Raw genomic sequence first — 17,079 nt, forward strand, 5'->3', positions numbered from 1 at the left:
CTTTCTTGCTGGGTGTATTTGTAGTACGCATAAATACAACAGAGAATATGTATTGATTCAGCAAAATGGTTTTTAATGCCTGGTAGGTCCTTTAGGATCGATAAAGATTAGTAATTACACCACGACATGTATTGAGTACTTACTAAGCAGCAGGCATTGGGCTGAGCACTTTACATTCATTGCCATTTAATAATAATAGCTAGCACTTAATGAGCCCTTCTTACGTGTGCATAGGACTCAGCTCTGAGAACAACAACCCTATGTGATAATACTATTAGCTCCCTTGTCACAGGTGAGGAAACTGAGTTCACAAAGAGATTAAGTGACTTAAGGACACATAGCTAGTAAGTGGTAGGGTTGGGATTCAAATTCTAACCCTAGAGTCTATGCTCTTAGTCTAAACATTACTCTCCTACGACTCTTTCCTGGTGTTTAAACCTGTGCTCTTAACACATGAGCAACACTGCCTCCCCATGGACGGGTCAGGAAAGACACAATTCCAATTCATAGCGTTAAATGTTTCGTTAGGGAGAAGTACTGGAGAAGTTCCACAAACTGTTATGGAAATTTGGGAGTGGGGAATGCCAGGGACAGCTTAAAATCGGGGTACCTGAATGGAATCAGGAGTCCCCAACTGGTTGCCCATTTTAATGGGATAAGGTGTACAAGGGTATTCACCCATTTGGCTTTCAACCCTCTCCTCTTGTTCCTTTGATAGTGTCTTTTATGACAGTTAATAATCAGGATGACCATATAATTTAAAATCCAAACTGAAACACTTTCAAGAGTAAACTAGGAAGCCACTAATAATTACATTGGGGGACTTCCCTTGTGGTCCAGTGGTAAAGAATACACCTTCCAATGCAGGGGACTGGGTTCAATCCCTGGTCAGGGAACTAAGATCCCACATGCCATGGAGCAACTAAGCCCGTGCGCCACAACTACAGAGCTCGTGGGCCACAACTAGAGAGTCCGCGTGCCACAAACTACAGAGACCATGCGCCCTGGAGCCTGCATGCCACAACTGGAGAGAAGCCTACGCGCCACAACGAAAGATCCCACATGCCTCAACGAAGATCCCGTGTGCCGCAACTAAGACCCGATGTAGCCAAAAATAAATAAATAAAAAATAAATCTTAAAAAATAATAATTATATTGGGACAAGCACAATCCAGGAATGTACTGGGTCATTCATTTATTTATGGTTAGATTATGGCTGTCCAATGGTATCTTGTATTTCCTTTTACCTTATATTGCTTATTATTGTGACTGGCGTATAGTTACAGTTAGGATAATTCATTTTTCTCTTCTTTGTTATATAATTTCCATAAACCTGGTATTTGCATTATCTTTTATGTAAGGAATGATGACTATACTTCTGAACATAATCTTTTGCCAAAAGGTATTGGGAAGGCCCTGTTCTAGGTGGTTCCTACAGGAATGAACTGTATATGGTTGAGCAGCAGGGTTTGAGGAAAAGAAGATAAGGCCCTTGAATGAGACCTCAGAGGACACACACTTAAGGGTTTTCTTCTCCATCTTTTGATAATGGACCTCTCTGCTGCTTATCATGTGATATGCGTTGTTATGGGGTTGAGGGATCCTGAACAAGGAATGGATTTTGAATAAAGATGAGATGTAAAGAGATGACTGTTCTCAATATTTTGTACCACAGGGAGCCCACAGCTAGTGAGGGGAGGGGACCAAGTGCCGGTCACCATCTCAAAGGATAAGAGGGCATCACCCATATAAAGATGGAAATGGTGTTAAAGGGCATTACAGCTAAAGGCAAGAAAGAGCATGGGTTAGTTCAGGGAACTGCACAGCACGTTTTGCTGGACATTGCAAGGGTGTGGGGTGTGGTAGGAGATGAAGCTAAGGGAAACACATAGTGGCCGGAGCAACAGGCTCTTGGATACCTCGCTAAGGAGTATACATTTTATACTGAAAGAACTTTGGAAGTGTTTAGAGGTTGAAGGGTTGGGGGAGATGATGTCAAGATTAAAATCTGTGCTCTAAAAAGATCAATTTGGTACCAGTGTCGAGAGTATAGGGTAGGGGGAAAGGTAAAAAAAAAAAAAAGGGAGGTAAAGAGACCAATGTAGAGAACATTTCAGTGAACTGGGTAGCAAATGGCCTGAACTAAGGTAATGGCAGAGATGTGGGAGCAGATATTGTCAGGCCTTAGAGTATAAGAAAGGCTCTCAGATCTTTGACTTAAGTGGCTGGATTTATGGTGATGCTGTTTACCAAGACTAGGAATAGAGATGGATTTTAGGGGAAAAACATCTAGTTGGTCACCCTCCACTGAAATTCTCTCTCTCCTTGCCTCTGTGGTAAGAGTTCTTTGCTGTTTCTCCTCTGACTGTCTGGTAACTTCTCTCGGCTCTGGTTAGTGGAGTTTCTTCTTTGGCCCAGACATTCCTGTTGTCAATTCCTCTAGATTGGACCCTGGCCATTTTCTTCATTAAACTCCACCTCTTCTTGACATTTTTAAATCCTGATGTTATCTTGATATTATCTCCATATTATTTATTATCCCTCCATATTTTCAACTACCACCCTTGGGCTAACAACACTCCAGTCTTTATTTTCAGTTCCCAGGGTATAAATCCAACTGCCTACTCGACACCTTCACCCAAATGTCCCACATGTTCAGACTCAATTCGTCCACACCAAACTCCTTTTTCCTTCTGAAACCTACTCCTTCCCCTCGCAACTCTTTCCTCTCCCATTCACTCACAGCCAACGGTTCATCAAGTCCCGAGGCTCCACCCTACAAAGGTACTCAATTTCTTTTGTTCTTTTTTCCCCAATCCTCTGACATAATCTCATAACCTACTGCTGATATGAAAAAACCCACTCTTTCCAGATTCTTTTCCTGTCCCTCTCTCTGTCATGTTTACATCACAAAGAGGATGTGTCACTTTGCTTTCTTGTATGGCCCCCTTGTCATCAATTTTTTTTTTTTTTTTACTTTGTCACCTGTCAAAATCCTGCTCAACATTCAAGGTCTGGATCCAAAGTTACCTTCTCTAGGAAGTCTCCTAAGCCTCTCTTATCTCAACCAAAATTCATTATTTCACCAAGTCTGTTTTCCTAGCCCTTTGCTGCTTCTACTAGACTGTGAAATCCTTGAGAGCCAGGGACATGTCATAGGCATTTTGTAATAAGATAAATTTAGCAAAGTTTGATAAATACTGAATTGAATTGATGTATTCCTTACCCTAGCCAGGCAGTCCTGCTTATAATCTAAGGAGGTGTCTTTTGTTAGAGGACAACATCCTTTTTCCCTAGGGGTAATTACCACCATTACCACCACCACCACCACCACACCATCAATACCACCACCATCACCATCAGCACTACCATCATAGTCATCACTGCCACCATCACCACCACCATCAATATCACCACCTTCACCATCACCACCACCACCACCACCACACCATCAATACCACCACCATCACCATCAGCTCTACTATCATAGTCATCACCACCACCATCAATAACACCATCACCACCACCATCACCACTACTAGCACACCATCAATACCACCACCATCACCATCAGCTCTACTATCGTAGTCATCACTGCCACCATCAATAACACCATCACCATCACCATCACCACTACCATCACCACCACCACTACGGTCACCACCACAACCACCATCATCATCATCATCTGGGGCACTCACATACCAAATGCGTCATTAAAGCTTTTAATCTAATATTATTTAATCTTTAGGACACTTCTGCAAGGCAGAAATTTTAATGCCTGTTTCATTAATGAGAAGACTGAGGTTCGGAAAGGCTAAATAATTTGCTCAAGGTTGTACAGCTTGGTGAAAGGTTGAGCTGGTATCTGAAGCCAGAGATGCCTGATTCCAAAGTCAGCTCTCTTACCCCCTGTGCTTGAGCTCAGTTCATTCCCATGAGGCACTGGGTCACATTTCATGCCAGGAGTCTTGAAAGAAAGGAAACAAAGGACTGTCCTAGCAAACACCATGGCCTTCATGTGTTTGCACGCACGGCAGGACCTGCCAACAAAGAGGGCAAAGCATGGCCTATCTGTGACCTTGGCTCTTCCTCTCCATATCAGGTTGGGCTTCCCCTACCACCATCTAAAATAAGAACTCTGCTTGGCATCCAGTTCTCAGGCATCTACGGCCTCAGCTACATCCTCATGAGAGAGGAACAAGGCCATCATTATGGGACAGCTTTTCTTATCTTCCTGTTCACTTTCATGATTTATTGTGGGAAGGACAGACGCACATCACAATCACCTGGGAAGTTTTTCCAAAATATACACGCCTGCCCCAGGCCCCTGAGGATCTGATCTGGCCCCTGGTTGAGAGCCACTGGTTTAGCACATTCATTTCCAAGGTCTGCAGTTCTCACTGGCCCTCTTATCATTGAAGACTCCCTCGTTCTTCCTCCAGACAAATGTTCTTCCTGCTCAGATGTAGTCCTACCATGCTTGGAATTGGCTTCACTGGCATGCCTTGATCTACTCTGCTTTCTTTCAGTCAGGGGTTCTCAACCAGGATGGTACCATCTCACAGGAAGGCATTTAGAGATAAATGTAGAGGCTTTTGTTTCTTGGATATCACAACAACTAGGAAGACTAGTGGCATTTACAAAAGAAGGATCAGAAATGCTAAGCATCCTACAGTCCCTCACGGTGAAAAACTGTCCCACTGAAAATGGCAATTGACACCCCTACTGAGAAAGGCGTTTGGCTGGAACCCAGATACTCTTGATTCAAGGTCTGAATTAGCCTCTGCAATGAACAGCATCCTCTCGGCGTGGCTGCCGCTGTCTTCCAGGGGCTGCTCTCCCCTCACCGTCTTTCAAATTCCCTCACAGTCCACAAACTACGGGCAAAGGGATTCTTAGCTTTCAAATATATTTGTGTAATACTTAGCTATCAAGGAAGCATGTCTCATCTTCATTTCTGTTTCCATTTAATCTAATTTAATCCCCTGCCCACGGCACTGAATGTTTCATCTAAAGAATGGGAGCAATGGGAAAGGGAGGAGAAAAGCAAGGGGCCATCGCTGCCTCATGGGTGCATTTGAGCTGTCATGTCTGATCATAATTCCAGGTTGATGAATCCATCTAAAACATGGCTCAACACTGACTCTGTACCAGAAGTCTAACCTCTTTATCCTCTCCCAGGGACTACTCCTTTCTTGCTTACTCAGGCAAAAGCAGTGTGTAATTAAAGGTTTGTAGTAGAGGCTTTTAATGCCCACCCATATCTGGCTTTCCTCTCCTTTTAGTTACACAGGAGGATGACTTTTCTTTTTTTAATTAATTAATTTATTTTTGGCTGTGTTGGGTCTTCGTTGCTGCGCGTGGGCTTTCTCTAGTTGCGGTGAGCGGGGGCTACTCTTCGTTGCGGTGCGCGGGCTTCTCATCGCGGTGGCTTCTCTTGTTGCGGAGCACGGGCTCTAGGCAGGCAGGCTTCAGTAGTTGTGGCTCGTGGGCTCTAGAGCGCAGGCTCATTAGTTGTGGCACATGGACTTAGTTGCTCTGCGGCATGTGGGATATTCCTGGACCAGGGATTGAACCAGTGTCCCCTGCATTGGCAGGCGGATTCTTTACCACTGCGCCACCAGGGAAGTCCCAGGCTGATGTTTTTTCACCCTCTTTAGGGTGAAGCCACGTGACCAGTTCTGACTGATGGCTTGTGAGTGGAAGGATACATGTCATTTCACAACTCTGCAGAGTTGAATTTCCCTTTTCCATCAGATCCAATCTGAACAAGCTATTAATTTATTGGCAGTGCTCCAGCTGGAGACTCTCCAGCGTTTCCTTCCTTTGCAGCCGTGATGGTGGAAGCTGGTGTTAAGGAATCTCTACCAGCCTAGCCCTCAGATAACTACCCTGAGCAGAGCCCCTGTTGACCCTCACCAGACGTGGAGCAGAGGCAGAGATTACAAAGGTTTATACCTTTGTCGTTTTGTGTCACTGACAGTTGGGGAATTGTTTGTTACCACGGCATAACCTAACCTACCCTGATTGATTCAATGTTCCCTTACATGTTTAGATTATTTTCATCTTGCGCATAGATCATGAGTCAGAGAGGCCTGGGTTTGAAGCTGAGTTCACCACTTACACTGACATTGGCTAACCTTGTTAAACCTGTTTCCTCACGTGTCAAACGGTGATCATGACTGTGCTGGCCTTACGTGGTTGCGAAGGAGATAACTAACTGGGATCATACAGGCAAAGTGCTTATGCAGTGCATGGCAAGGGCTCAGAAAACCTTATTATTTCTTCTCCTTATTGATCTAAACTTGACTTTACCTGCCCCCCTGTCCCAAATCCTCACTGGAGCCTTTAGCTTTGACTGCCTGGAGTCCTTCTAATGTCTTTCTACATAAAAAGCAAATAGTCTGGGACGGCTTCCTGCTTCTCTTCCATTCCTTACAGCACCCAGAATAGGACATTGTTTGCAATAGGCATTGTCATCTATGCTTTTAATGGAGCACACACTTGTGACCGGAATTGAGAACATATTTACGCCAAATGAATGAAAGACTCAGCTCTTCCAAATGGAAGAAATCTAGTTACTATTTTTAGTACAAACCTGGCATGTCTGGGAAACATGTTAGGAAATATCCAAGTACCCACTTTGTCTTTTGTTGCCCAGTAATCACTGGGAGAGGTGAAATCTAGGCTCTTGGCCACACATCAAAAATTAGACACACGTTCTAAATTAGCATAAAGCAAATCTTATTTGCACTTATGTGACAGCCAAGTCTCGCTAAGGGGTGGCAGAGTTTGTTCCTGGACCACTGGGAGTCCTTCAGCATTGAAGATAGTGGCAGGTTATTTTAGGACAGGTGCCTTCCTCCAGCACTCCAGGATTCTATTCTCAGCTTAACACTTACCAGGTCTCCACAGCTAAGGAAACTAGAATTACTTGGCTGACTCAGACAGAAACACAAAACAAAAAAAAAGAGTTTTGTCTTATTTATTTTTATTTTGAACCATAAGCCAAACCTTCCAATTTGCAGGCAGTTCTACTAACTATTACCTGACCTGATAAGTCCTCTCCAAATCTGGAACTTAGTCGGAGGAACACTGAAAATCAGCCATAGAGTTCATCTCAATACAAAAAAAAAAAAAAAAAAGACATTCCTGGCTCCTGAAAAACTTTTTTTCCCTGTTGCCTCTTAGAATTATTATTGTAGCATTTTCAAGGTACCTTCTAATGGACTCTGTTTTCCTTACTGAGAGTCAAGTTTGCATTTTTGTTACTGGAAGACTTCTTCCAAAGCATTTCTGAAAAAAGCTACGTCTTTGTGTTTTAACACATCTACAGAGATGAATTTCCCTTTTCCGTCAGACTCAATTTGAACAAATTATTAATTCATTGGATCTTTCAGTGCATTATAATCAGATGTCCTCAGAGTCCTATCCATCAGTTAAGCCCCAGACCTCTGAAGCATCTCTGTGGGCTGCATAGGGTCGGAGTCCCTGATACTTTCAATCAACTACAGCCGATTTAACAGCAGAGCAGTAGCTCCTCAATTAAGTAACCTTGACCGCCTAATATACCATCATTTCCTGAAACTCTGATGCAGGGGGTTTTAATTCCTGGAATCTACCCAGGAGTATTGCCATGTGTTTCTCATTATGACCCAACTGCCCAGGGCAGTGATGAGTGGAAAGAGCTGGGCTGAGAGTCAGCGGCAGACATCGTCCCAGCTCTGTCATTATCTAATCCTAGGTCCTTCCGCAGGTCACTTAATCCGGTGGGTTGACAAAGACTAAACAGTTTTCTCATCTGTGAATTAGAGACAGTAGCACTTGCCCTAGCGACCAAGCAAGGTTGTCTTTGGGACATTTGTGAGATGGCGTAAGTGCTGGGAGACTTTAGTTTCGACTCTAAAGATTTCTTTTGAAAGTTAATATTTGGGAACCCAGAAGGTGGTGAGGTTCCCAGTCTAACGTTATAAAAATCTGTTTAATGACCATGTCCCTGGAGTATAACACATAGGAATGGCCCTACAGATCATCACCACACGTGACCATCCAATTGTGGATCTGGGTGAATGGCAAGACAGGGTCCCCTTGTATGGGGAAACGAGAAGGAGAAAATTGGTCTTGAACAAAAAGGAAGTCATGGAGGAAGGAGCTGGGGGGTCTAATGGGGAAGCAACACACGGTGAGCCTGTAGAGGGCCTCTGCAGATGGAAGGATTTATTGGGTGACAGGCTGTGGCTTTGGGAAGTCCTAGAAATCAACTCTTCAGGGCTTACTGCCATCCTCCAGCACACCATCTCCTCCACTCCTGCCCCATCCCACCATGCTATTTTTGAAGTCTACAGGGCACACATGAATACAGCCAGCACTTTCCCAGACTCACGATGGAGAATCCACTTTTTCCATTTAGGTGACTAATAGCTCTCCATAAAATAGACCGATGTGTGATACATAAATATCTAGTGTAATAACAGAAGAGCCTTGCAAGACGGGAAAGGTACATTCATGTCTGGCGGTTGGTCAACTGGGTGCATTAATCTTAGAGGACCCCCAGAAGACTTAAGAAGGCCAGCTGCTCCTTGACTGTTTTCCTCTGGACAGAGCCCTTCTAAATCTGACTTTTCAAATCCCTGATTGAATTCCCAGCAGTCTACTTTTCCTGACTGTAACCAGAAAAGCATGCTCGAATGAACATGAAATTCCATCATATAAAGCCTTGTGAAGCCCAGTCCGCCAGCCCCGTCGCCAAAGCCACTAATAATGCCCTATTGTGTTGCTGTGGTAGTCTAGGTTATCATTATGAAGTCTTTGCTTCTGGTTGAGAAAACATGACGTTCCATTAAATGTATAATCTGGGTTTCTTCCAGGCCAGAGACACATCCTGCTTAAAGCTGAAATAAGCTGAGATTTAATGTCACAGAAAAGAAGAGAACCATTCGCTGGGAAAAAAGGGAGTTGAGGGGTTGGGAGAAGAATGGTGAATTCAGTGCCTTGTGAGCTGTTGGTTTCAGCCTGTAGACAGTGTGTTGACGGCCAGAGGATCTTGGAAGCCCAAGGAAAAAACGCATCAGAATTCTTTCCCTTTGCACGCTGCGACAGTTGGGTGCTGGACAGCACTGTTTGGGGAGATTCCTTCTAGGACGGAAGACCATGTCTTTAGGGACCAGCCAGGGGACTGTTTGCTATCACTGCCTTTTGGTCCATCCGCCAGCTCTGGGCTCCACAATCCCATAAATTAGCCTGACTCGAGATGGCAAGCTGGAGGTACACACGCTTACCACACCAAGCTCTAGCAAGTTTCTCATTCAGCACAAAAATGTCCCTCTCTTCAAGCAATAGGACAACCAAAGGAAGTCAGAGGAGTCCACCTCCATGTAAAGGTAGGTACTTGTAAAGGTCTCCCCACCATTTTTTTCCTGGAACGTTTTTGGGTCCCCAACATATTGCCAAGGATCCTATGGTGCGTTTAGAAATGTACTCCAGGATTAAACATGAAAGAGGCAGCATCCTCTATCATCATGAGGGGCTTGGAGCTCAGCAGGCTGGTTAGACAGCCTCCTCACACTTGAAGTGAGTTTTTAAAAACTCAGGACAGGACTTCCCTGGTGGTGCAGTGGTTAAGAACCCACCTGCCAATGCAGGGGACATGGGTTCGAGCCCTGGTCCAGGAAGATCCCACATGCCGCGGAGCAACTAAGCCCGTGCGCCACAACTACTGAGCCTGCGCTCTAGAGCCCTGAGAGCCACAACTACTGAAGCCCATGTGCCACAACTACTGAAGCCCATGCACCTAGAAGCCAACGCTCCGCAACAAGAGAAGCCTCCACAATGAGAAGCCTGCCCACCGCAACCAAGAGTAGCCCCTGCTCTCAGCGACTAGAGAAAACCCGCGTGCAGCAGCAAAGACCCAATGCAGCCAAAAATTAAATAAATGAATAAATAAATACATTTTAAAAACTCAGGATACCTTATTTTGGTTGAATATAAAAGTAATATATGTTCTTTGCAGGAAAATGTGAAGATTCAGAAAAGTGTAAAAAAAGAATGTAAAAATCCTACTTTCTACAGACAAATACTATTACATATTGGGTAAATAGAGACATATACATGTGCGTGTTTATATTTTTAGAAAGGCAGAATCACAGTGTATAATGTCTGGTAACTGTATTTTCACCTAAGAGTATATTATGAGCATTAAGTATTTCTCCTAAAAATATCTTACAGGGCTTCCCTGGCGGCGCAGTAGTTGAGAATCCGCTTGCCGATGCAGGGGACGCGGGTTCGTGCCCCGGTCCGGGAAGATCCCACATGCCGCGGAGCGGCTGGGCCCGTGAGCCATGGCCGCTGAGCCTGCGCGTCCGGAGCCTGTGCTCCGCAACGGGAGAGGCCACAACAGTGGGAGGCCCGCGTACCACAAAAATAAATAAATATATAAACAATAAAAATATCTTACAAGCATGCATAACATGTGTACTCAATATCATGTGTGTATCATGTCTTATTAAATCCTCTGTTGTTAGACATTTAGGTAATTTTCAGCTTTATCATCACAAACAGCACTGCCATGAACATACGCATAGGCACCTCTTTCTGACTATCTTGGATTTTTCCTTTGATACAGGTTGCCAAATTATCTTCTTGTCTGTGCTATCCAATACAGTAGCCACATGTGGCTATTTAAATTTAAATTAATTAAACTTAAATAAAATAGAAAGTTCCTTTCTTCAGTCCCACTAGGAACAATTTAGCCGTCAATAGCCACATAGGACTAGTGGCTACCATACTGGAAAGCACAGATAGAGAACATTCCATCAACACAGAAAGTTCTACTGGACAGCACAAGTCTAGAAAGACCAAACAAATTTATATTTTCGTTAGTAAGATATGACAATGGCCCCTCCCTCCCACAAGTTGGACAATACTGAATATTATAATTCTTTAAAAATCTCTGCCAACTTAATAAAAATTACATCTTGTTCGATTTTTCCATTTATTTGATTACTAGGGAAGTTGAACTTTTTTGTTTATTGACTTTCATTTTTTTGTGTGAATTATTTATATAGTAAGCCTGTTTTCTATTGGGATGATCTTTTTAAAACTGCTTATTATATATTAAGGTTAAGGTTACTCTACAGAGGTGAATTTATGTTGCAAAAGTTTTTGTAACTTGTTATCTTTTATTTATGGCATTTTTCGTTTATAGCCATGTAAGATTTTAATATATTTAAATCTTTTTGTAGTTTTCTTTATTGTTTCTACTCTGTTTTTAAAGCTCTAAATCTAAGATTACAGTAATACTCATCTACATTTTCTTCTAATTCTTTCAACACTTCCTTTTTAAAATGAAATGTTTAACATTTAAATTTTCAAACCTCTTGGAATTTATTTTTGTGTGGGGGGTAAAGTATAAATCTAACCTTTTTCTTTTCCCATGTTACCAACCATTTGTTCAAAAACCATTTTTAAAAATAATGAATTCGTTCTCCACTGATTTGAACTTCCACTAAATGGAAGTACATGTCCTTGGATCTATTTCTAGATTTTCTATTATGTATACCTATTCTTTGGCCTTTACCATCCTGTTCTTCAATTAATTTGCCTCACAATACATTTTACTATTTGGAGGTATAAGTATTTCTTCATTATTCTTTTCCCAAAATGTTTTAGCTCTTATTACCTGTTTTTTTTTCCCTCTAAGATAAACCTAGAATCATTTTGCTAAATTCCTCTCACCACCAAAACAAGTTTTTTCAGAACTCTGATTTTAAAGTTTAATTCATTTTACAAATTAATTTGGGAAGAGTTGATATCTCTACAGTGTGGAGTTACTCCATTCAGAGACATGGTGATTCTGTCCTTTTTTTCAAATCTGCCTCTATGTTCTTCTGAACTGGCTTTCTTTTCTTTTTCTTTTTTCTTTTTCTTTTTTTTTAAAAGAACAATGATAGGCATCACTGACTGTTTTCAGACACAGTCTCTGAATCTGTGAGCTGGTGCTCCCAGGCTCTAGAAGTAACAAAAGACATTCCATTTCTTAGCATGGAAGTATATTTTCAGTATCCACCTTCTCATAAATCTCCAAGAAAGAGATCTCCCTTTTCATCCAAAGAATCTGGAGTTCAAAACAGCCTTTACGGAAAAATTCAAACTCCAGGGGCAACTGCAAAGCACATTTGGTGTCTAGCTGGCCAGCTTATTTTGCAGGACTCTTTTTCCAACTCGCAAATACTTTCCAGTCTGTGAAATTAATCTCCCCACCACTGTAACAGCAAGCGCCCGTCCTGGCAGTGGGGAGCACACCAGTGTTAGCACGGATCTCCTCTGAGGGGCTTTTTATTGTTAAAGCTGCTTTTTAGTAGATAGCATGAAACTTCCTTGAATGACTGTGGCTTGGCAAATCTAAGGGAGATTGGTCAGAGTTCAGCTCTCCCTTGAGCAGTCCTGAAGCCTCATCCATTTTCGCAAGGAAACCAGGGCTCCTCCACCACCCTGGTAGCCCACGAGTCAAATCGCCAAGAATTTGAATTCGCCTACATCAGGGTTTCTCAAGCCGAGAGGGAGGAGGAGTATACCCGCAGGGGACTTTTGGCAACTTCTAGAGACATTTTTGCTTGTCACCGTGGAGAGACGGTGGAGGCAGCGCGGGATGGGGGGCAGGGGTGCAGGGAAGATTCTGGAGGGGGGTAGTACCGGCATCTAGTGGGTAGAGGCCAGGGATGCTCAACACCCTGCAAGGCACAGGACGTCCCCACGACAAAGAACTCCCCAGCCTCAAACTCAATGGTGCCGGGCTGGAGAAATCCGCCTTGTATTTTCACTAACTTCCCAGTCTGCCTACATTCTATCATTAGGAACAAAGATAAAGCAATATGTAGGACAGTTTTTAAACAAGAGACGATTGACTTTTAAAAGCCCACGCCTCTTACTTTACACGTGCCTGAAAGTTCTGCCTCTCGTAAGCAAGCTTTTCTCACCGAGGTTTCTAAAGCAAATGGAAAGGGTTCACGGAAACGTAGTAGGTCAACAGTATCCTTACACTCCCATCCTCAGACTCACGCGCCTCGGTCAAGAGAAAGCAAGGCAGGAAAGAATTTGTCCCGAGAACAAGCAGCGACGCCTGCCCCGCCGGCTCGGGCAGCGGCGAGGGAGGGGGAGGCGCGCCCCGTCCACAAAGGCGCAGCGCTGGGGGCACCGCCGCCTCCCGCGGCCCCTCTTGGTCCCTGGAGATGCGTGCCTGTCCCAAAGCCACACTGCCAAGGAGCCTAGCCCGGGGAGAAAGCATCACCAGCTTAAACTAGGGTGGAAAACTCAGGGCACTTACTTGTCCAAAATGAAGTACAGGTCAAATCCCCCGTAGCAGGCTGGACCCCCTTCCTCCCTGCGTCCCCCTTGCCCGGCGCAGATGAGCACAAAAGTGGCCAAAGAGAGACACTTGAAGCCAATGCCCAGGGCTTTCTGCTCCACGGTGGCCATGACCTGCAGCCCAGGGAGAGGGTAGGGTCCTCTCCTTCCCACGCTCCTCGAACTCGCCAGGACCCTCAAGGGCGCGCCATCCGAGGGGCTCTCCTCTCGGGCCTTTTATTCCCCCTCGCTCTCCCGAAACTCCCCGGAAGCAATTGTCTGGAGGAGTTCAAGGTTTTCCTTCTGGTTTCCGCTAAGATTCTGTTTCTAGGTTTCAGGTTTCAAGAATCGCAACGCTGTAGTCCGCTTTTTTAAAGGGGTTGTTTTTGACTCGGGCCGGCAGGCCGCTCCGGAGGCAGCGCTGAGGTTTTGCAATTGAAGCAGTTCCGTGCTGATGGTTCTTTGTCCCAGATTTTAAATATTATGGGGTGGGTTTTCAAATTGTTCTTGATTGGGGGAGTGCTTTGCCTTTTCTCCCTCCTCTCTACCCACCCCCCTTTCTTATTTTGATGCGGGAAGAAAGTTCAAAGGGTGCCACCTTGTGGCCAAGGACGGCAAAGCACTCTTCCGCGTTCAAGGGAACGTGGGTGTGCCCGTTTTCTTATTCCTTCCGTTTTCTCACGCATCTTCCCTTTCATTCTGCATTACCTCTTCCCCATTTCTACTTCTTTCTCACTCGCTAGCCTTTTTATCCTTGCCCTTTCCTTTCTGTCCTACGTCCGCTAATAAGGTCACTGTAAACGTTTGATGAGAACTTACTCCAAGCGCTATGGCTCCGACCCCAGGCTGGGACTTTTGCAAACAAGACACTGGGCAAATGAGCAGAGAAGAACGGGCCTTTGTGATCTGAATCATCCAAGTGACCTTACTATACACTTAGCGCAGATCATAAAAGAGACTGTTGGGATGTGGTCATGTGGCTGAAAGCAAAAACAGTCCCACACAGAAGGCTGTTCCTGCCTGGAACAGCTGAGTATGCTCTAGCGATTGTCTTCATCTCCAGAGTTTAGAGATTCTGTGATAAGTTCTTTTCAGCCTGTGAACTTTGACTTTTTTTCACCCAATCTTTGATTTAGGACAGAGGAAGTAAACAGCTTACAAGAGGGTGAACCTTCCAAGAAGTTTGGGACTGGCAGGGAAGCCCTGTGCGAGCGTTTCTGCAGTGAGGGATCCTCTTTAGGGTGGGCTCTGGGCCCCCGTTCCCAGCCAGAACTCAGTTTTAGCTTCATACGTCTTCCATTCTGGGAATCCTCAATACACACTCTTGCTCCATTTTTCAGGATTCTTTCTCCAGACACTCATCTTCCCCTCTGCTTGAGAGTCTCTAAGTTTTGGAGATTCATAATGCATTGCACCAGCTTGCCTTCCAAATGATCCCTAATATTCCTCATCTCCTGGTATTCACACCTCCCCTCCCACACTGAATGAGACTGATCTGTGTGTAATTAATAAGATACTGCGGAAATGATGGTGTGCGACTTCTGAGACTAGGTCATAAAAGATACTGGCATTTATCTGTTTGAATTAGAGTTTTCTCCAGATGTATGCTCAGGAGTGGGATTGCTGGATCATATGGTAACTTTATTTTTAGTTTTTTAAGGAACCTCCATACTGTTCTCCATAGTGGCTACACCAATTTACATTCCCACCAACAGTGTAGGAGGGTTTCCTTTTCTCCACACCCTCTCCAGCATTTATTATATGTAAGCTTTTTAATCATGGCCATTCTGACCAGTGTGAGGTGATACCTCATTGTAGTTTTGATTTGCATTTCTTTAATAGTTAGTGATGTTGAGCATTTTTTTCATGTGCCTGTTGGCCAGCTGTACGTCTTCTTTGGAGAAATGTCTATTTAGGTCTTCTGCCTGTTTTTTGATTGGGTTGTTTTTCTGATATTGAGCTGTATGACCCCAATGTTCATAACAGCACTATTTACAATTGCCAAGACATGGAAGCAACCTCAAAGTCCATCGACAGATGAATGGATAAAGAAGATGTGTACAATGGACTATCACTGAGCCATAAAAAATAATAAAATAATGTCATTTGCAGCAACATGGATAGACTTAGAGATTATCATACTAAATGAGGTAAGTCAGAGAAAGACAAATATCATATGTGGAATCTAAAATATATATGTGGAATCTAAAAAAATACAAATGAACTTATTTACAAAACAGAAACAGACTCACAGACATAGAAAACAAAATTATGGGTACCAAAGGGGAAAGTGTGTTTCGGGGGCGGGGGGATAAATTAGGAGTTTGTGATTAACATATACACACTACTATATACAAAATAGGTAAACAACAAGGTCCTATTATAGCACAGGGAACTATATTCAATATCTTGTAATAAGCTATAATGGGAAAGAATCTGAGAAAGAATAGATAGATGATAGATAGATAGATATGAATGACTTTGCTGTAAACCTAAAACAATTACAACATTATAAATCAACTATATTTCAATAAAGAAAAGAAAGATATTGTAGTTTCCTCCTTGCTCTCTTGGACCACTTTCTCTGGGGAACCCAATGCCATGTCATGAGGTTGCTCAAGCAGCCCTATGGAGGAGCCCGTGTAGTAGGAAACTGAGATCCCCTGCTGAAAGCCAGCATCAATCTGCCCGCCATGTGAGTGGCCCTTCTTGGAGGTGGATCCTCCAGCCCCAGTCAAGCCTTCAGATGACAGCAGTCCTGGTTAACATCTTGACTGCAACCATATGAGAAACTCCAAGCCAGAACCACTCAGCCAAGTCAATCCCAGATTCCTGTTCCACAGAAATTATGAGAGAATGAATGTGTATTTGTGTTTTAAGCCTCTAATTTTGAGGGTAGCTTGTTATGCAATAATAGTCAACTAATAAATGCCCATTACCATGTTAAAGTTTTCAGGCTATCTTTAGGTGAGAAAAATGTCTAACCATATTTCCCAGGCTTACTTGACCAGGAAACTGTTCTTTTTAAAAAAATACCTACTAATAACTACTCTCAGAAAAAAATAATTTGGGGGAGATTAAAATACTCTAACTTGTCCAAGTCTTCTTTTCTCATACCCTTTCCCTCCCCAAAGGATTGAAAACCCATCCTGGTCTCACTGCAGCTCTATAATGAAAATGAAGGTGAGGAAAATCTGTAGAAATTAAGTGGGTAGATGAAAGCAGAAAATCCAGGGGAAACTGATTAGGAGAGGAAAGGAATACAAGATAGAAAAACATAACGAAGGGACTTCCCTGGCAGTCCAGTGGTTGGGACTTCGCCTTCCAGTGCAGGGGATGTTGGTTTGATCCCTGGTCAGGGAGCTAAGATCCCATTTGCCTTGTGGCCAAAAAAACAAAACATAAAACAGAGGCAATATTGTAACAAAATCAATAAAGACTTTAAAAATGGTCCACATCAAAAAAATCTTTAAAAAAAAGGAAAGAAAAACATAATGGAGAGAACATTTGTGGGTGACAGGATTGGCAAAGAATAGGAAAGGGCTTGAACTGGAAAGGGATTTGGGGGAAGTTTATGAATGTCTTCTCTCATCCTCATGCTCTAGGGACCTCTTTGGTCCTTTCGAGTTTGGTTGACAGGGTAATGTATTTAGACGTTTATAGTTTAGAAAGTTAGTCTGGCAGGGGATCAGAAGAGTCCTGATAGAACTCTTCAAAGTTACAGACACCATAATT

The 17,079-nt window shown here is 43.5% G+C and overlaps 1 protein-coding gene across 1 annotated transcript in view; it reads right to left on the minus strand.

Annotated features, from left to right (window-relative positions):
- The window catches only part of ANTXR1 (ANTXR cell adhesion molecule 1), a 243,865-nt gene extending 230,005 nt beyond the window's left edge, over window positions 1–13,860 (minus strand). The window contains exon 1 of the mRNA XM_030877432.2: window positions 13,325–13,860. Coding sequence (XP_030733292.1) covers window positions 13,325–13,476 — 152 coding nt within the window. The 5' untranslated portion in view covers window positions 13,477–13,860. The remainder of the gene's footprint in view (window positions 1–13,324) is intronic.
- Between the last annotated feature and the right edge of the window lie 3,219 nt (window positions 13,861–17,079).

Source organism: Globicephala melas, chromosome 12 (genome assembly GCF_963455315.2).
Source record: "Globicephala melas chromosome 12, mGloMel1.2, whole genome shotgun sequence".
Taxonomy (NCBI): Eukaryota; Metazoa; Chordata; class Mammalia; order Artiodactyla; family Delphinidae; genus Globicephala; species Globicephala melas.